This window comes from Xenopus laevis, chromosome 6S (genome assembly GCF_017654675.1).
Source record: "Xenopus laevis strain J_2021 chromosome 6S, Xenopus_laevis_v10.1, whole genome shotgun sequence".
NCBI lineage: Eukaryota > Metazoa > Chordata > Amphibia > Anura > Pipidae > Xenopus > Xenopus laevis.
This window is the reverse complement of record NC_054382.1, coordinates 129,580,869-129,602,198: the sequence shown is the minus strand read 5'-3', so window position 1 is coordinate 129,602,198 and position 21,330 is coordinate 129,580,869. Positions and strand designations below refer to the sequence as shown.

General features: G+C 38.9%; 1 protein-coding gene across 1 annotated transcript; it reads left to right on the top strand.

The window, feature by feature from the left end:
- The first annotated feature begins 299 nt into the window (after positions 1-299).
- sla.S (Src like adaptor S homeolog) lies at positions 300-21,108 on the top strand. Its single transcript, NM_001094041.1, is given in 8 exon segments — positions 300-371; positions 8,955-9,043; positions 10,975-11,074; positions 16,718-16,804; positions 18,251-18,354; positions 18,972-19,103; positions 19,643-19,778; positions 19,986-21,108. Coding segments are annotated over 7 exon segments (834 nt in total). The 5' UTR covers positions 300-371; positions 8,955-8,982; the 3' UTR covers positions 20,200-21,108.
- The last annotated feature ends 222 nt before the right edge of the window (positions 21,109-21,330 follow it).

The window sequence follows — 21,330 nt, the reverse complement described above, 5'->3', positions numbered from 1 at the left end:
TGTGCTTTGATAAAATGTATATATTAAATTATATATTGAATTATTAGAGATTTGGGGTGGATAACAGCACTTTAGTTCCTTCTTAGATAAGTGAAATGCTATTTTTACAGTTATTTTGGCGTTGATAGACGCCTTCTATAAACAGGAACCTGTTTCCTTCACAAGAGCTGTGCAAGTTCTCCTTGTCAAAGTCACACAGTGAGGCAAAAACGGCAGTTGCAGCATGAGCCGCACACTTCCTCTGTGTGTATATAACTAAACACGGACGTTCTCTTCTGTCACTTTCTGTCTGGGGGCAGATAACACTCCATCATAAAGCCTGGGCCCCTCCGAGCACCTTACAGCAATGGCATAAACCAACACATTCTCAGGTAAGGGCTTCCAGTTGTATTTATTGTACGAGGACATCATAACTCTTGAGTTCATTTCCTTCTGAGGGCTGTGTACCATGGAGAGTGACCAGAGCAATTGTATTTGCAAGTCTGGATTGCTGTTTTGGAGAATCTGCAAGACTCTATGGTAGAACTCCTTCACATTGACTTCTAATTATATTTTTAGCAAGGATATTCAAAGCCTTCTAAGGGGCTGATTCACTAAATTCGAGTGAAGGATTCGAAGTAAAAAAACTTCGAATTTCGAAGTATTTTTTGGGCTACTTCGACCATCGAATGGGCTACTTCGACCATCGAATGGGCTACTTCGACCTTCGAATCGAAGGATTTAAACTAAAAATCGTTCGACTATTCGATAGTCGAAGTACTGTCTCTTTAAAAAAAACTTCGACCCCCTACTTCGGCAGCTAAAAGCTACCTAAGTCAATGTTAGCCTATGGGGAAGGTCCCCATAGGCTTGCCTAACTTTTTTTGATCGAAGGATATTCCTTCGATCGTTGGATTAAAATCCTTCGAATCGTTTGATTCGAAGGATTTAATCGTTTGACCAAAGGAATAATCCTTCGATCGTACGATCGCAGTATTTGCGCTAAATCCTTCGACTTCGATATTCAAAGTCGAAGGATTTTAATTCCTAGTCAAATATCGAGGAATAATTAACCCTCGATATTCGACCTTTAGTGAATCGGCCCCTTAATGTTGCAGACAGTTACTGGAAAACTCAAATCCAAAAATGACCTAGAATTAGAGCGTTTCAGGTGCTTGAAGCACTAATGAGCACTCTATGCCAACTCTTGGATAAAGACCATTCCATACAGTAGATTTTTATTAAAACTGTACAGGGTAACATGATTTTTAAAAGCGGATATTAACCGTACCGGCACAATTGGCTACTTTCTAGGTGCCTGGATCAGTGATCCCCAACAGGCAGGCAAAACCTTAGAATTCCATACTGGCAAGGCAAAGATGAAATAATATTGCACATAATATGATCTGGAGTTATACAAAATATAGCAACAGGAAATAAATATTAATTTCAAAAATTCCAGATATGATAGTCATTGTATCGTCTAGTCTAGTTACAACGGACCAACCAGAAAAATTCAGTCAATAAAATGGAACAAGCCAAGCAATTCTACCCCAAATGGCTCAGGGGGGCACTTGGAAGATGTAAAAAAAGGATGAAGTCTAATGGATGCCATTCATTTTGTTCCAACTAATATTTTCGAACCTGTGTCCTAATTCCTGCTACTGTCTAGCAATGTTGGGATCTGTGGCACCTAGTTCCGACCTTGCAACTGAGCTTGGTCCACCTATGCCACCCTACTTAGTTTCCACTGTATCTGCAGCTTCATCAGGGGAATACGTCGCTTGTTGTTGGTTCATTCTAAGATTATTGTTGTTATCTTTATTGATCATGTTGACAAATGAATGATTATCTTAGGATGTTTCCTTTCCAAACTGACAGGTGGTAGTTGATGATGAGGGAACGTCCCTAAAATGATTGCCTGAAAAAGAAACATGGGCAGAAGCAGTTTCTGTTGATAATTACCATTAATTATTATTATGAGAAGCAATCCTTGGATCTTTTTCTGTGTCAACATAGAGATATCACCATGTGTTCCATCTCCCTACCAGGCAGCAAAGGGGTGGGGGGGGGGATAACAGTGGGTCCTTCCAACATCAAACCTGGAGAAACTATATAATCTCTGCAGTCTGTTTGTTCTTTGTTACTAATTAACAGCTGGGAATGTACCATTCTGTGAAAATGACACATTTACACTTATTTCCTTGAAGTATGGAATAAGCATTTGCTAAGCATGGATACTACAAAAAAACTATGGGGAAACTGTCAATGGAATCAAGTAAGCATTCTGGGATTTATTTTTCCCAAAGTATAGTAACTTGTGATGGCACAGTTTGTTGGGCTAACATCTTCCTTCCTTCTAGAAGACCTATTGCATTTCTCTTCAGATAATCAGACCAATACGGGAAGATTTGTCGCAACGAGCAATCTCCAGGAAATGCCTCACCATTACCGTAATTGAAATTGCTGGTGATATGTCAAACTTATCGCTAAATTGCCCAACGTTTCCTATGGAGGCAACTTCAGGCAGTTTAGTGATAAGTTGGACATATCACCAGTGATTTCAATTACCGGCAAAGGAGAGGCATTTTCAGGAGATTTGTCGCCTGCAGCCACGTAAAAAAAAAAAACGTGGGCAACAAATTTTCTTATCTGCCACTACCCTAAGGCTACAAAAAACAATTAAATATTAAAAAAACTTTGGTATTCTTTTGCGACCAACTTGAATTTATGAGTAATTACCATCAAATACAAGGTAATTTATTATTATTACAAGGAAACAACAATTCAGTAAAATACACTATAGTAAATGGCACTACATGTTACTGTATTTTGGAGCTTTTGGGATAACATGTTTCTGTAAAATAGATCCCATGCTTGTAGTAGAATATGCAATATTAGTTGACTCACTTTGATGTTCAGGTTTTGGGCCTCCTACTCCAAAATCTTGTCTATGGTAGAGATGGTTGTCTTTGGGGTATGAGGTGGGGTTGCCATTTCTAATCTATTTTGGGCCAGACTAAGATTTTAAAAATCTACAAATTGTCAACTTAAATTCAGTGTTTTCTGCTTTTTCCCCTCATCTTTGTAGGCTAGATACAGCAATAGTTTTATTTTATTTAGTGATTGGGTCAGGCTCAGGTTGGGGTTGTTGAGGACCATGAGGCTATTAAGATAAGGGGCATTACATTCATCACTGTCATCCAGTGGAAAATTGCAGTGGTCAGTGGTGAATAAAGTGCAACTGTATGTCACCATTATTTAATGCAAAACACCCTGGCTGATGCACAATCGATGGTAACGGACAAAGCCCAAGTGGACACGGGAGTTCTGCAACTACTGTTTTCTTCTGGATGGCAGTAGAAGTCAAAACGTGACATATGCCACTAGTTTTATTGGGGACACAGACATTACACAAATCTATGATTTGGTTCATAAGACTCTGCACTTTTTGCAAGATTTGCATTTGACAGAATCGTTTGTCAAGTCAAACCTGAAATGACATGGCACTTATAATCATTTGAGGTTGTTTGAGATCAAACCTGAATATCTAAAGAAGGGTCGTAATTTGTTTCGCTATTTGGTCAAATGATTTATTTTGTGTTAACACTCAGGAATCTTATTCCCAGGTTGTGAAAACTGTCTGCAACAAAAGTGCAACAAATACATACATGATCAACTTTAAGCTAAAGTTCTTCTTCCCCAAAGATTCCGACCACAACTTGATCCTTAGTTCTTAGTTCATCTTCTGTATGAGAAATCACAATATTGTTTTCCACTTTTTTCTTCTGAATTGTTTCCGGTGCAAAAAAACTCAAGTTAGAAACATTCCCGTCGGCTTCGAACAATTACAAATCCAATTTGCGGATTTTCATGTTAGTTCACTGATCGAAATTTGCAAGAAATAAATTGCTGGTGTACCAGTTATTTTGTCAGGAAAGCAGCAAAACAAATAGTATTATTATTTTTTGTCAAGTGCAAGTGATTTTGAGTGCTAGAAACTTGGCCTACTAATATGTAACCAAACTGATGCATATCAGAAGTTTTATTCTGGTAAATTCTTTGAGTATGGAGAGTAAACTACACCTTTCAACACCCCGTTAGAAAGCAAATTGAAAGGCAGAACCACAAATCGTGGCAAGAGCCCCATCCTTGTACCAACTTCCTCTTACAGGCCAAAACCCACCGTACAGAGCCACACTGAATACCAAAAGGGAGTTTTTTTTGTTTTAATTTTATGATTTTCATACCCCCAGTCAGTCACTTATATTGGTTTGGGTAAACGGATAGTGAGGATTTGTTCATGAACAACTAGGTAGCCCTACTGTAAAGCACAGAAAACAATGTTGAAATGCAACATCAATGGTGCTAAGAAAGAATTATAAGATATTTTTCTGTTGACCTCAATTTGTTTGTGATACTCAATCAGTGTCGGGCTGGGAGAGTCTGGGCCCACCAGGGCTGCCAACTCATCCCCTTTCCGAGCCGCAAATCCCACTCTGCCGCCCCAGCCCCCCCGCACCTACATGTGCTGGTTATTTCTTCTATAAGGCGGTGGGGTGGAGGTCAGGCTATGTGGAGTGGGTCTGAGCCAACAGGGCCCACGAGGGCTGGCGGATCAAGGCACTTGCCCCACTCCCCAGCCATAAATCCAGTTCTGTCCCTCTACATCCCCTGCCGCCCTCCCTGGCAGCGCGTACTGGTGTGCGTTAGGCGAGGGTGGAGTTTTTGGAGTGTAGGCTGTGTGGAGCAGGTCTGGGAACATGGGGCCCACAAGGGTTGGTTTTTCCAGGTGTCCTGTCAGCCCAGTCTGACCCTGTATGAATTGTTCACTTTTCTGTTTTGATTTTAAATCTTTAACTGGCACCTAAGACCCACAGGTGCTGATCCGGGGGAGAGATACGGTACATGTGTTGGGCACAGGTGTTAGTCGTGAGATGGTAATATAGGATTCCACCATCCCAGAAGCCACTACATTGAAGTGGTTAGCTGTCAGTCTAGCAGCTCTGCCTACTTGCATCACTTTAAAATAGGGCAAATTTCTTTAAGTTTTCACATGCAGATCAAGTAAAATAACAGTTTCTGAGCCTTGTCGCTGCACTTCTTTAGCTTCCTATTGTGCATAGAAGGCAATGGAAACTGATGCAAGATACAGGCCAACTTCCTTCTTTGTGCAAGATAGCACTTTGTTAAAAAAAGGAACAGAGCAAAGGAGAAGACTACACAATGGGGTTGAGGCAGATTGATTATCACTGGATAATTAATAGACAAGGTGGCAATGTTTTCAGTGCTACGAATATCTATTAGGCTTAATCTCTGAGCCAGATATTCTTGGAACTATAGCAGGATGACTGTTACAATGCCTGTATCTGTAACCTTGTCAGCAATGGAGGGGACTTGACCAAACACAGTGGGGCATGAACCCAAAAAAGAAAAGACCACCACCAGGGAATAACATCAAGAGCACAACCATTGAGTTCTGAAGCCCCAATATTAAGTGAAAGACTTGGTTTCCAGTACAGGTCCATTGATGATATTCCTCTAGAATAGAGGACATAAAAATGTATTTTAGGGGGTTGTTTACCTTGAAAGCTGGTTTTTGTTTTCAGTGTAGTCATTTTTAGATTGTTCACATGAAATATTGATTTATTTCAATTGCCTTCCATCTTTTATTTTTTACCCTTTTTCCAAAAAGATGTGAAGATTATTGTCCAGCATATCATCTGTAGAACATCAGCAACTCTTGTATCAATTCTACTTACGGCCTTTAATGAAACTCAGGGATTCTACTCAGCAGGGACAAAGATAAAAATGTATCAAGTAATGTATCAGTACATTAGTCAGTGACCCTTCTCTTCCACAGCTGCTTCAGAAAGACATAAGAATGTGAAAAATTAAACTTAATACCTCAGTATTAGTAAAATGGTCACAACTAGAAGATAGTTGGAAAAAGTCTTTATTTCTTGTAAACAAACGAAAAAGTGTTGGTGAACTACCCCTTTAACATAAGGCCCTGACAAAAGTGCACAAATGTTACCCATAATCCCCTACATATCTGTGGCCAGGGCAAAGACAGTAATACTGCATGAAAGTTGCCAAAACTCATCAGACCTTCTCTGGATATAAGCAGTGATACAGTATCAGTGGAGCTTGGCGACAGAGAGAACAACCCCAATGAAGACTCATGTAGAAACTTCATCAGACCTAGCGGCTTGACCTAAGTGCAGTGTATTTGAGGATTTCCGCATGTTGTCTTTATTAAATCAGGAGCAATTATTTTGATGAAAGCAATGTGGTTCTATACTCATTAACCGAAACAGAAGGAGGAAATGAAAATACATATGACCTATACAGTATTGCAACCAGTAAAATGTTTCCTACACAGTGCGACTACTAGCTGTGGCAGGGAACAAATCCCATTAACTCGATATGCTGTTTTCTCATAACCCCTTGACTCGTGCCTGAATCGACCCCACATTTCCTACTAAAAATCTTCTTTCTGGGCCTCCTTGTCTTAGAGCAATGTCCTATAGTTATACCCTGGTTTCTCATAATCCATTGACTCATGCTTCAATTGAACCCACATTTCCTACTCAATGCTTCTTTCTGGGACTCCCAATGTCCTATAGTTACACTGTGGTTTCTCTTAACCCCTTGACTCGTGCCTGACTTGAACCCACATTTCCTACTAAAAATCTTCTTTCTGGGCCTCCTTGTCTTAGAGCAATGTCCTATAGTTACACTGTGGTTTCTCATAATCCCTTGACTCGTGCCTGACTTGAACCCACATTTCCTACTAAAAACTTCTTTCTGGGCCTCCTTGTGCTATAGTTACACCCTGGTTTCTCATAATCCATTGCTTACATTGACCACTAACATTTCCTAATAAAGCTTTTCTGGGTGTCCTTGCCTTACAGCAATGCTGTAGTTACAGCCTGTTACATATGAGTATCAGGAAAAGGGAGGTTGTACTGTTTAGATCACAAGTCTATACAAGCAAATTAATAAAATAAAACTTTTCTAAGGAGGGTGATTAATCTAAAGGTCTAAATAAAATAAAGAATATCAGAAAAGACTTTCAGCATGGAATTCACATAGAAATCAGTGGACTATATGGAATATAGTTCAGGAGGGAAGCATTGTTCAGAAGGATAAGAAAACTAGATGACACAGTAAGAAGTAATGTCCCCCCTTTTGGGTTGGAATTGCAGCCCTATGGTTGTCAGTTAAGTGCAGGACCCATTTCTAGAATGGCAGCTTTAGGGAAGGAGACACATAGTGTGGTTATTCATTACAGAACAACTCAATGGAAAAGAGAAATGATAAAAAAAAAAAATGTAAAGTAAGTTTCATATCTATGTAAATACCCCCAAGCTAAGTGAGGGAACTGAGACTGCTAAAATAAAAAGTGTCCTAAACTAATGAAAATATAATGTACTGTTGTGCTGCACTTGTTATACTGGTGTGTTTGCTTCAGAAAAACAACTATAGTTTATATAAACAAGCTACTGTGTAGCCATGGGGGCAGCCATTCAAGCACAGGATACACAGTAGATAATAGATAAGTACTACTATAGTTTATATAAACAAGCTGCCGTGTAGCCATGGGGGCAGCCATTCAAGCACAGGATACACAGTAGATAATAGATAAGTACTACTATAGTTTATATAAACAAGCTGCCGTGTAGCCATGGGGGCAGCCATTCAAGCACAGGATACACAGTAGATAACAGATAAGTACTACTATAGTTTATATAAACAAGCTGCCGTGTAGCCATGGGGGCAGCCATTCAAGCACAGGATACACAGTAGATAATAGATAAGTACTACTATAGTTTATATAAACAAGCTGCCGTGTAGCCATGGGGGCAGCCATTCAAGCACAGGATACACAGTAGATAACAGATAAGTACTACTATAGTTTATATAAACAAGCTGCTGTGTAGCCATGGGGGCAGCCATTCAAGCACAGGATACACAGTAGATAACAGATAAGTACTACTATAGTTTATATAAACAAGCTGCTGTGTAGCCATGGGGGCAGCGATTTAAAGCTGAAAAAGGCACAGGATACACAGAAGATAACAGATAAGCTCTGTAGTATACAATGGGATTCTTCAGAACTTATCCGTTATCTACTGTGTATCCTGTGCTTGAATGACTGCCCCATGGCTACACAGCAGCTTAGCTTGTTTATATAAACTATAGTAGTACTTATCTGTTATCTACTGTGTATCCTGTGCTTGAATGGCTGCCCCCATGGCTACACAGCAGCTTGTTTATATAAACTATAGTAGTACTTATCTGTTATCTACTGTGTATCCTGTGCTTGAATAACTGCCCCCATGGCTACACAGCAGCTTGTTTATATAAACTATAGTAGTACTTATCTATTATCTACTGTGTATCCTGTGCTTGAATGGCTGCCCCCATGGCTACACAGCAGCTTGTTTATATAAACTATAGTACAGTTTCTCAAGTAAACACACCAGTTTTACCAGTGCAGGGCACCACTATATTATATTGTCTTTCCTTTAAAACACATACATTTTTTGGTGTTGCTGTTCCTTTAAAGTGACCTGGGCCCTTAAAGTGACCTGGGCCTGATATTTTCCATGTTCACATATCTGTAATGGTTTGTGTGAGTCTTACAATTAGTGTGAAATCTTATATTGTCAACAGAAAGGTCAACAGCAGAGCAAAAGGCAACAATATGGCTTAGGATCTTTATTGCCCAACCTACGACCCTTCAGCTGTAGTTGATGTACCACTGTCAGCTTCCAATGGCAATTGTGGGATGTTGGGAATTGAACTTTAACAGCTCAATGGCCATAGGTTGGGCTGTTTTGTTTGAGGACATACCACAACCACTGATGGGCCTCTTTGGTGTAGCCAAAGGTTGAGATACATTTTGCTAAATTGACCGTTGATGCATGTAAGAGTCTAAAACCATATTTCTTTTTTTTTAATTATAGAATTGATACACGGGAAATATAACTGGAAATGGGAAACATTGTAAAAAATTCAGCTGCACCCCCAGATAACATTGTTTCATGCCAAACAGGTATGTACCAGTTGTATCATTCCAATTACACATCATTGTCTCCTTTAATCCCTTCATACCCTATGGTCATCAAAGTTTCTTATTGCGCCAAGTGAAAGGTTTCCAGTAGACATTTTTTTTAAAAAGAATATTGCTGCAGTCTACTAAATTAATGCGCCTTTTCTAATTATTTAAAATTGTCTATTTAAGGCACAACCATCATTGTTGACAATGGCACCACTATAATCACACAATGGCATTCTTGACAATGTTGTGCTTAATATTTTGTGACAACATTTTGTTAATGGGCCTACCCCAGAATATACAAAGTAAGGTTCATACATAATGGCTTTTTGGAGATGGGAGTTGAAGAACTTGACTGGGCTGCACAAAGCTCTAATCTCAACCCAACTGTTGTGTGCACTGGAATGTCCGTGCAAGGCAGACTTGATCTCAGAGCCACATATATATGGATGGAATTCCACAAACAATGTTTAAACATCAGAAGAAGGTAAAAGGTAACTTTACATTAATAGCCTGAGTATTGGAAAGAGATATTAGACAGGCAGGAGAGGTCCCATTTTGCCCATATAGGGGTAAATTTATCAAAGAGTGAAGTTCCGCCACTAGAGTGAAATTCCGCAGCTCTCAATTCATTTCTATGGGATTTTGAAAGGCGTATTTATCAATGGGTGAAAGTGAAAGTTCACCCTTTGATAAATACACCTATAAAAATCCCATAGAAATGAATGGAGAGCGGCGGAATTTCACTCTAGTGGCGGAACTTCACTATTAACTTCACTCTTTGATAAATATACCCCATAGTGTGACTCAATTGTGCCTGGTCAAAAGATCTTAAATTCTTGCACATTTTATACTTAAAACAATTGAAAGAGTGAAAGACTGTTCTAGTCCACCGGGTTCTACTACAGCATTAAGAATCCATGTGACCTGCACAGTTACCAGTAATATTACTTCTGTAGGACAAACGGTGCAACCAGGTGACACATACCATAGTACGAGGGAAAAACCTGAAAACCTGGAACAAGGCTCATTGTCAGTCTATGATCATTATGCTAAATTAACCAGTCTCTAAGTTACGGGGCTTTTTGTTGCGTGCAGACCAGTCCAGAGAGAATGTGCACTAAGGATGTGGCAGCACAGAACAAAGACTTTGGTGGCCGCGTGCAGTATTTTTCCACATTTCTCTAAAAACAGCATCTGTAACATGCCACATCCCTAACCACACATTTTGGATATATACAGTATCTATAGATTTTAAAAAAAAAATAACTTGAAAAGGGTCCCAATGGGGAACGGCACACACACGTATCTTGATACAATAATTGAAGACACAAGTCCCTGTGTGCTGGTATTTCATTTATTAAGATATCTAGATATGAAAACTATTAATAAGCAGGAAGCAGTTTGGCCATTTTATTACCTTACTGCCCAACCATTGGTGCATCTCAAGGATAGAATGTCCTGCAATATCATGTGATTGCATTCAGTAAATGAGGACATACATGGGCCCGATCAAGAGCTGTGGCCCCTATTTAATTCCTCGTCTGTCCATGGACAATATACTGGCCAATGGGGCATCAGGATATGACATTTTCAAAGCTGCCTGATCTCTAAACCAGCCACAATCAGCAATACAAGGATGTACGGTTCGCACATATAATATGTTTCGTAGGGTCTTATCTGCGTTAAGTCTAGACACATGATCTTATCTTGACATATGCAGTGTGTTAAATATAAGCAGACGTATGAAATAGCCCACAGACCCATGACCATAGTCTAAGACTACAGATCCCATCAATGCCCACATTGTTATCTTCCTGCAAGAACCATATGATAAAGAAGACAACTGGTAATAATGATAGAGCTGGAGGAAAAGATAACAGATCTATTCTGATTGGTTGTTTTGCTTATCTGTTTGTATCTCCCAGTGTCAGACAGTGAGTTTCTAGCAGTACTTTGTAACTACCCTTCCCCTGACGTGAGTGAGCCAATTTTCCATTTTGGAGAAAAACTACGTGTTATTTCTGAGTAAGTATTTGCCTTTTATGTTCAATTAAAATCAACTTAAAGTAACAAGAATTGATGCAGATTTTACCCATGATCCACTTGTTCTTCTAAGGCCGGTGGTGCGACAAGCATTTCAGAGAATAGATTGAAAGCTGCCATTAAAGCAAAAGGCATTTCAGCTCAAAAATTGTTCATATACCAGAGGGGCAAATGCCTGGAGTGCAATGGATTCAACAGTTGCTGCCATTATTGATGTATATTTTACCTTCTGCACTATTTCTGTCTGGTAAAGGGATGGTGGACTAAGCAAAAAGCATGGTTCAGAGCTACATTTGTCAGTGTAGAACAAGTAAAGAAGAGGCATAGGGGCAAATTTACTAACCTCCGAAAATTCGCCGACTGCTTTGCTCGTATCGCAACACTTCGCCAGGACAATGCTAATTCACTAAAATCCAAAATTGCGTCCATGGCGCTGAACGCTGGCGAAGTTGCGCTAGCGTTACTGCGGCAAGCAAAGCATGCCTAATTTGCATACGGCGGGAAGTTAAAGTTGAATGGACGTATATGTTGCAGCAAATACATTACACAAGTTCAGGAAACCTTAATAAAATAAATATATGTGCTGTATGTTAGGAAATGTAGGGGGGAAGCCGGTTAACCCAAAAAAAAGTACCGTATTTACTCGAGTATAAGCCGTCCCGATTATAAGCCGAGGTACCTAATTTTACCTCCAAAAACTGGGAAAGCTTATTGACTCGAGTATAAGCCTAGGGTGAGAAATGCAGCAGCTTCTGGTAAGTTTCAATCAAAAAATTGAGGGTTTCTGCTCCCATTGGAGGTGCCGGCGTCTCGTTTTTGGATGCCGGCGACCATTCTTGGACGTCGGCGAATATTCTTGGAGACTATTCTTGAACGCCGGAGACTATTCTTAGGCGCCAGCGACTATTCTTAGACGCCGGCGACCGTTTTTGCGCTTGACCTGAGTATAAGCCGAGGTAGAGTTTTTCAGCATATTTTGGGGGCTGAAAAACTCGGCTTATACTCGAGTATATACGGTACGCTCTTTTTCAGCTATCACCCTGAAAAAGGAAAAGACGCCTGCGTTTTTTGGGACTTTTCAGCAATTTTTTTAGGAAGTCCTATGGTCTGAGGTGGCGAAGGCAAGTCTTGCGCAAGAGGTAACGTTCAGTAAAAACTGCATCTTAGTAAATTTTTCGTAGTTATCTCCATTCGCTAGAGCGCAAATTCGCCAGGCGTTAGAGAGCAAAGTACCACTAGAATCTCCTTCGCTAGCAAAGTTATGCCTGCGGTCGTTAGTAAATTGGTGAAGTACCAAAATGACGTCACGCTGGCAAATCTTTGCCCGCGTTAGTCACTTCACCATTGAAGTGAGGTCATTGAAGCAGTAGAAAGGGTGTTAAATAATTGTTTTTTCTAGTGACTCAGGGTAGGGTACATGGAGAGGGGCCTATTAATAAAACTGTCAATAGGCTAGAACAGGTGAAAAATGTATATTATTAGAACTGTGTGTGATCATTTTGTAACAATGACGTTCATTTCAACACCTTTGTCCAATACCTTCCTACACCATCATAGAAGATACTGACCTCTTGATATGATCCCGTAAACTAAGCCAAAACCAAACCAATTATATTGATATCATTTTGACATCTCATTGGATGTTTAGCCATAAGACTGGAAGGGTATTACATTCAATAAAGCAGAAAAGAATGCAGGAAAAAAACATGAGTGTTTGGGTTGTTTAACTATAAAAAGAAAGTCAAAAATGCAGTAAGGACCTGGGGGGTATGTAATAACAGGCCCTGGTATTTAAAAGCAACCAGTCAGATGATTGCCTTATTTATTCTGAGAAGTCATAAAAAAAGGAAATAACAATAACAAAAAGTCCCAAAATGAACTCTATAAACTGATTTCGAAAGAGGCAGGAGATCCTTAGTCTATGAAGACATTTTTTGAGGAATATGAGTTGAGGAATATGAGTCAGAAATATGAGTCATTGTTACAGTTTACTCAGCAATGAAGGATCTGCGAAGAACCAACAAATTCAACCTCTGGATGTGAACATAACAAAGGGCACACGTACAGACAAAATGGATGGATTTTACAGTAGCTGGGATAAGGGGAATCCAGTTACAAAGATCTTAGGACAAGGACTTAGATGTGTGTAGACTATCAACTGGTAAATTGTAATTGAGCATAATGGTTGGGGTTAAAGGGGTGGTTCACCTCTAAGTTAACTTTTATTTTGTTATAGGATGACCAATGCTAAGAAACCTTTCAATTGGTCTTCAATATTTATTTTTATTGTTCTTACTTGGTTACTTTGGACCCTAACAACCAGCTTGCTGACATGGGAAACAGCTGAATAAAAAGCTAAATAACTCAAAAACCAAAAATAAAAACCGTTTGCAAATTGTCTCGGAATATCACGGTCTACATCATACTAAAAGTTAACTCAACCCCTTTAAACTAAATCTCGTGGGAGCAATGGTTCCCAAAAGATATGAAAGATAATGCGATCTACCAGTTCATTGCTGGTTCATAAATTGGGGAGGGGGGGGGCTGTCCCACAAAAATAGAGGAGGGACCTCCAACCTGAACGCCAATGAGCTTGAATTCTGATATTGATTGCTTATTTTCTTGGACATCCATGGAACTGTAGTGGGATCACTCACTACAACCATATATGAAGCCTTTGTGTTAAGGGAGGGGCTTGAACAAATGGGGTGGGCAACTTTTCTGCCCAAAAATTAGAAGGAAGGAAAATGGTTTATTTTGCACATGAAGCCTAAAGAGCTTTCAGATAAAGGATAACTATTCCTACTCTGTTTTTTTTATATAAGCATCAAACGTCGCAAATTCATCAACTCACCAAATTGAATAGGTGGCACAGGTGCTCCTGCCCCAGGCCCTCAGCTCAAGGGAGTGGACACACCATATATCAGGAAACAAAATGTTGGAGCAAGGCACTTGAATGGGTCACCCATGGATGATGGGTGGGCATGAGTTGTTTATACAAATAACATTTTCTTTTTTACTCAACATTTATCCGATCCATGGGTGACCTATTCGAGTGCCTGGCTCCAACATTTCCTTTTTATAAACACAGCCCCACCATAAACAAACAAAGGGTCCCAGATTGTTTTGCCTCATATTATTAACACACTAAAAGTCATCTTTTGTGTGCCTGTGTTTTTCCTTTTTCAGGAACTACACTGCTTTACATGTTTTTGAGGAACAAGAAATATGTTTTTATATTTTTCTAAATGTCAGATCTTGCCCGAACGGTCTTGCATAATGTTTCTTACAGGAAAGAGACATTACTTGTATTTAAAAGTGCAAGCGAAGCAGATAATGGAAAGTCGTCTTCCTGTTCTTACTTTGTTTAGTGAAAAACAAGATTTCTAATGCAAATTTCACGGCTCAACATGATATGCTCTGCGGGGCAAGGTAGTCGCACCTTACTGATTCCTGTAAAACAAAAGGACTAGTATATCTTACATGTTGGATTGCTGAGGATGATGGGATATGACCGCACAGGGCTCAAACAAAGTGCAAAGTGATAACTGCAACAATAGAAACAATACAAGGCTAATGGCGCTAATTAATAAGGTGCCCACATGAACTTCAGTAGCTAAACTTGAAATAAGTCTCATTGTTCCTTGTAATGTCTTTGCAGGAGCAGCTACACAATCTTGCCTGTTGTCTCAGTTATCCCTTCCCGTGGTTCCAAGTATACATATGAGTTCTTTGCAAGTAGACACCCCTTTCTGGGCTCTTTAAATTACTGCATTTTTACTGCTATGGACTCTCCCTAGACTGCCAATAATTGTTCATGATATTGTTCGCAAATTGTCTTCTTGAATCGAATTACCAATATAACCCTTCACACTCCGTTGTTATATGTAGAAAGTTGGACTGAAGGAAACAGGAAACCGTTTGGGTTTATGTGGCATCATTGTTCGTACGTGGGTCAAAGTGTTTTGTAAGCTCCTCTTCTTCAGAATACAAAAGAGACAATAAAATAGGTCATTTAAAGAGAGCTGGTGATAGAGATTAACAATCACTCATACTAAGAAGATCAAACTTGAGCCTGAACAAGGGACCTCAGTGTCCTGAAAGCTTGCAACATCATTCATTTAGAGAGGCAACAAAGTCATCGCTTTTGTGGAATATGTGAGCTGATCTATGTTCTTCAGCCTGAGCAATACTATATATATATATATATATATATATATATATATATATATATATATATATATATATATATATATATATATATATATATATATATACATATATATATATCTAGTTGTCCAGTTTTGCTGATTATGGAGTGCCGTCACCATTGGAGATATTTATAAAAAGTTTACAGACTGGCACCCAGCATTCGGATCACACTTTTGGTTTTGCGCTCCTAATTCATTCGGATTATATATATATATACATATATATATATATATACATATATATATATAGTCAACTACAAGAGGTCCTCTGCACTCAACCCATTATCAATATATTTAAGACAGAGACATTTTGTGCATACTGCTAATAGTATTGCACAAAATGTCTCTGTCTTAAATATATTGATAATGGGTTGAGCGCAGAGGACCTCTTGTAGTTGACTATATGTATTTTGTGGTCACACCCTCATTGCACCCCCGCCTAATGGTTTTAAAAAATAGTGGTGAGCACAACTTTCCCTTGTTTGTTATATATATATATATATATATATATCTCGAATGAAACGGCACTCACCAATCTTCCAGTTGTTCGCCGGGTGCTAACCAAAATTAGTCAACAAAAGTCCAGAGAAAGCACTCACGGCCATGACCATCAGCTGTGTATCAAAATATTTATTTTCGTGCATGGTGCATCAACGCGTTTCGGCTCACAGAATCCTGACGATGGCTCCATGTGAGCCAAAACGCGTTGATGCACCATGCACGAAAATAAATATTTTGATACACAGCTGATGGTCATGGCCGTGAGTGCTTTCTCTGGACTTTTATATATATATAGGACTGCACTTGGTACCGGCACTCACAGGATTTGCATGAAGAATCAAACGTTTTGATATGGTGAAAATAAATAAATTAGGTTCATTAAATCCGACTTTTCGGTTCCTCAAGGTTTGTCCTTGAGAAAGGTTCCGTTGGATTTAATAAACCTAATTTTTTATTAATATTTTCACCATATCAAAACGTATCATAGTTGACTCATAAGAATCAGATCATGGAAACCTTTAAAGTAGCATTTGTTCTTAAACATGTAAATAATGTGCAGTTTATAAGAATAAGCAAAGCCATCTCTTATTCATAGTGAAACCGCCCATCTTATTTATACACTGTGCCACTCAGCACTCTCTACTCTACCAGAATTTCATTACAGCAGCCTTGGGTTTTCCACTATGGCTCAAGTTCAGTAGGTTAACAAATGAGAAGAGAAGCAATGGAATCACATAACTAGTGTATCTTTCCACAGGATAGAATATATTGGTAGTAGGTCAAGTCCTGCACACAAGTCTTTGAATATCTGATTGCACCATGAATTTAGTTGTAAAAGCCCATGTCTAATACCGTACAAGTCGTGAAATATTAAACAAGAATTGATAGAGGTTTCAACTTTGTTTATTTACAGCGAAGGAGGGTGGTGGAGAGTCGTGTCATTAAGAACAGGCAGAGAAAACTACATACCGGCCAAATGCGTGGCAAAGGTCTACCACGGGTAAGGTTAATAGTTGGCATTTAAACATGCTTTCCAATATATGTCAACACTTTTATGCCAGTTTGAATTTGGTTTTCCCCAAAATGACAGTATGCATGGGATCCGTTTGGGAAATATAAACAATGAGTGTTGATGGTTTACCTTTCAATGAATACTTTGCCAAATGTTATGCTAAGAACTGCGCCATCTGTATCCTTAGATGGTATCAAGCGAGAGGATAATGTCAAACATTTTTGGTCATCTGCCACCACCAAGTGAAACTGAATTGGGATGAACTGGTATATCCACTAGAATACCGATAATTAGATTAGCCTTAAGATCCTGATCCAATGGAAAAGGGATTCATGGAAGCTGAAATTTACCCTGCCATTGATGACTTCAGTAGGTGGATCTTCACTAACCAGCTAGAAGGACTATGAGGGCACCACACTTAAATGTCAGTGCCTATCTGTCCCGGGCTGCTTCACAAACATAGAAGGGAAAGATACAGCGCATTGTATGTGTGCCCTTCCCTTGTGTTATGTTGGTGTCCTCACTAGCTACATCTGTTTGGACTGTTCTTGGCATCTTTGTGGTCTTGGTCTAGCACTGTGTATAAATGCACATACTTTACATTCTTGCATTAATGGTCCTTTATTGCAAAGACCATTCAAGGGTAAAATTTACAACTTGACTAACAATGTGAGTTCTATTCTACATGTCTAATTAATTGAGGCAGTTGCCTAATATATTAAAAATATTAAAATACTATGCAAGTTATGGTTGTAGACAATCAGGGCTTTTCCTTGTACTATGGATTAGAAGCAATACAAATGTTGTTCTAACTCAAATAAGAATGTTAAGGAAAATTTAAAGCGACCCTTGGCAGTCAAAGCCTTAAATGCTTAAAGATGTTCTAAACGTCTAGGACATATTTTACATTTAGAATATTTGCCTTCCAATGCTTAATTTCTGGAAAAGCGATGAAGTGGCTCCTAAAGTAACTCTTCAAACCATCTGTGTTATGAAATATTATCCCACTGTAAGTACTTGTATACTGTACAAATCATAATTTGTATGAATTTGTTCATCTTTCCAGCTGTATATTCTCAAACCAGGGGCCGAACTCCGTTATGCATTTTGTTTGGATGCATACCAGTGTATAATAAAGTCTGTGAAGGTGGAAGCTATAGGTAGACATGAGAAACACCTCATATTATTTGCTTGGCTTCTTCCACTTGAAGATATAAAGTTAATATGAAAACTACTTGTTAAAGGCCGGACCCACATTCCTATCATTATCATTGAAGGTGAACTATGAGCATCACACACACAGATAAACTACTTTCCATAGACCATATCCACTTATAGAATGTGTTACATTGTAAAGGCATAACTAAATCATTGAAGGTCAAATAGATCTCGCCTAAGACGCCCCTTGTAAAAACAACTTGTATTTGTTTGCAGTTGGCTTTTTGAAGGAGTTGGGAGAGAGAAATCAGAAGAACTTTTGCAGCTGCCAGATTCAAAGAATGGATCATTCATGATCAGACAAAGTGAAACTGAAAAAGGTACAATAAGGAGACATGAGATGAGGAATATGAAATATGGGCTGACTTGAAGGCATCACTGGACTTACACAGCTACTATATCAGGAGAGACACACTTCACTTTTCAACAGATTGTTGAAACTACAACAGTTCTGCAACAACTGTAATACCTGAGGTTGTCTACAACTGGCCTAGACCAGACCTCCAGTTTTGTTTATGCCTTTATTGCTTTCTGCAAATCTGAAATAATTATTCACATACCTTACTGTATATTGGTGATGATTCAAATGTTAATCTGTCACTATATCATGAAACCAGAGCCTTCCACCCTGGTGCCCAATGCATGAGAGCCAACATGAGAGTTATCTTACATATCTTCCACTTGTAGATACAGTGCAACGTTCTGAACACTAGACAGGGTGCCTTAAAGCAGGTATTCAGTACAATCTTCATAAAAGACACATTCACTATAGTTTCATTTTTGGTGCACAAAAGACAATTATGATCAGGCATACAAAGTTTAAGAGCATTTAACACAACACGAGAATGCTAGGCGATAACCTCACAAAGCAAATGTTTTTGTGTCTCAAGTTTTTAACCATGAATGATGATCCTAATTCTGTATTATCTTTTTGCAGGATCTTATTCTTTATCTGTCAAACACAGACAAGTGAAACATTACAGAATTTTCCGTCTGCCAAACAACTGGTTTTATATCTCCCCTAGGCTGACATTCCAGTGCCTTGAGCACCTTGTTAACCACTATTCAGGTAGGTCCCACCAAGAGACCTTTTTCAGTATCAGGCATTCTATATATCTGTGTTTTAGGTTTATATGGTCCAAAAGCAGTTACATCACTTTGAAAAGTAGAACATTTATTAATGGGTGAACATACTACTCAAAAATGATCAAAGCATCTCTCCAAAAGAATATACTGGTGTACAGGGTTGAGGAGCATTCCCATGACAAACTTTGACTTCACCTCTAGATAACTATGCCCCTTGATGATTCTTGATGATTCTGCAATGGCAGGACATAACTGGGCACATTTGCCATAATTGGTGCACTGCACTAGCGCAGTTACCCATAGCAAACCAACCAGCAATGAAATGTTCTAAAGAGCACCATGGTAGTCATCTATGAAACATTTGCCAAATGCTGCATCCCTCTTCTTAAACTGGTATTGCTAATATGTAAATTCATGATCGTACATTTTTAAGAAATAAGTAAAAAGAAGTATTTTGCAAAAGGTGCCTCACATTATACCTTGATTTATATACAATTAAAATACTGTATCTTTTGTATTCAGAAAATGCAGATGGTCTATGCTGCGTCCTCACAAGTCCCTGCCTTACCCAACAGTCCATAAACCATAATGATGCTCTGAATCATCAAGTCCCTCCCGTTGTGAGGAGACGGCGGCCATTCGATTGGAGTACAAAACGGTAAGTACCCGAACCTGAAAACCACTTAATGTAAAGCTTGATGGAGGACTTTGCTGATGCAGCAGGTTTAAATCCAGGAAAATGAAAAGCTTGCTTTGGAAAATTAATTTTTACTCCAAATATAGCTTTACTCAAAGAACTTGGCTTTTACCTTTCAAAATAAATCTTTGTTTCGAACAAGTAGTGTCATATTATTTTCCTTCTCAGGGTCCCCCTGACAATGGAGGAGCCAGAAAACTCTTTAGATGACAAGTTCCTAAGCTATGGCCTCAGACAAAGCATCGCCTCTTATATTTCACTGGCTGGAGATGACACCTTTATGGTAACAAGCAACGCTCAGAAGAAAAAGAACCGCCAAAGTCAAGTTGTATCTGCTGTAAACAACAGAAACAGTTTCAAGTCCTATGGAGATTACGAATGAAGACTTTTCAAATGCAAAACAAAATAATCCAGGTGGTTTAAAATGAACTTAATCTTGGCCCAATGGAGCCTAGCAATGGACATAAAATCGGATGCATTCTGATGGATACCAAGCCTCTCACATGTGGACTCGTTGAGTATGTCCAAGACTCAGTGAAAGATAAAGAAAAGGACATACTATACCTGGTAAGAGTCAGTCTCTCCCATTAGGACACTGCTGACTTAAAGTAATACTTAGCAAATGTTTTAAGACAGAAGAGAATTTCTAACCCACCTCAAAATACATAAATGAACACCAGCACAGTTTATACAGTAGGTAAGTCAGGAACATTCGAAGAGCAAACTGTCCATCCTCAATATACACCATAAAAAAATGGTCTATGCACTAGCCTTTTCTTACAAACTGTGAAAAATGCTGCCAGCCTCCAAGCTAGATTGTTACTGCTTCCTTTAATCAAGGGTGGAGTTTGGAGCCCAAAGAGCAGGCGGTGGACCTGAGGCACTCGGACCTACAAGAACCAGGGTCCACTAGGTTTTTATCCCAGTGTCCCACCTGCCCAGTCTGACGCTGGGCCTTATATGGATCCATTATCTTTCTTATAGCCAACAACCCTCCGTTTTATACAATAAAATAGCTCTGTATCTACCCATCTCCTTGATAAATTACATGATTCTCCCATAAAATGATTCTCTCTCTCTCTCCATCATCCTCATTTAAACATACATTGAACTGTCTTCATATACAGCCACTCATTTAAAAAATCAATACGAAAAGGTAATACCATACTGTGTCCTCTCTGCATGTGCTCAGAACATTTGCATAGTGCGGGGTGTTTTCGTTGTCCAGAAATGTTGTGTATATTAAAGAAATGATACAAGCAGTTTTATGTAATAAACATATTCTACAAGAGAATGTATCCCATTATAAATCTTTGCTTCTGGGGCATTTCTAGTTTTTGTGACAATGTTAAAATGAGACATTTTCACAACGTATTATTTATTGTTTTGTCCTGTGTACATTAAAACGATTATGAGTTTGAATTCAGGTGGAAGGGTGAATTTTTAAACTTTAAGTGAATCCAAAAAAATACTATGGCTTTTATGAAATAAAATAGAACCTACTCAATATCAT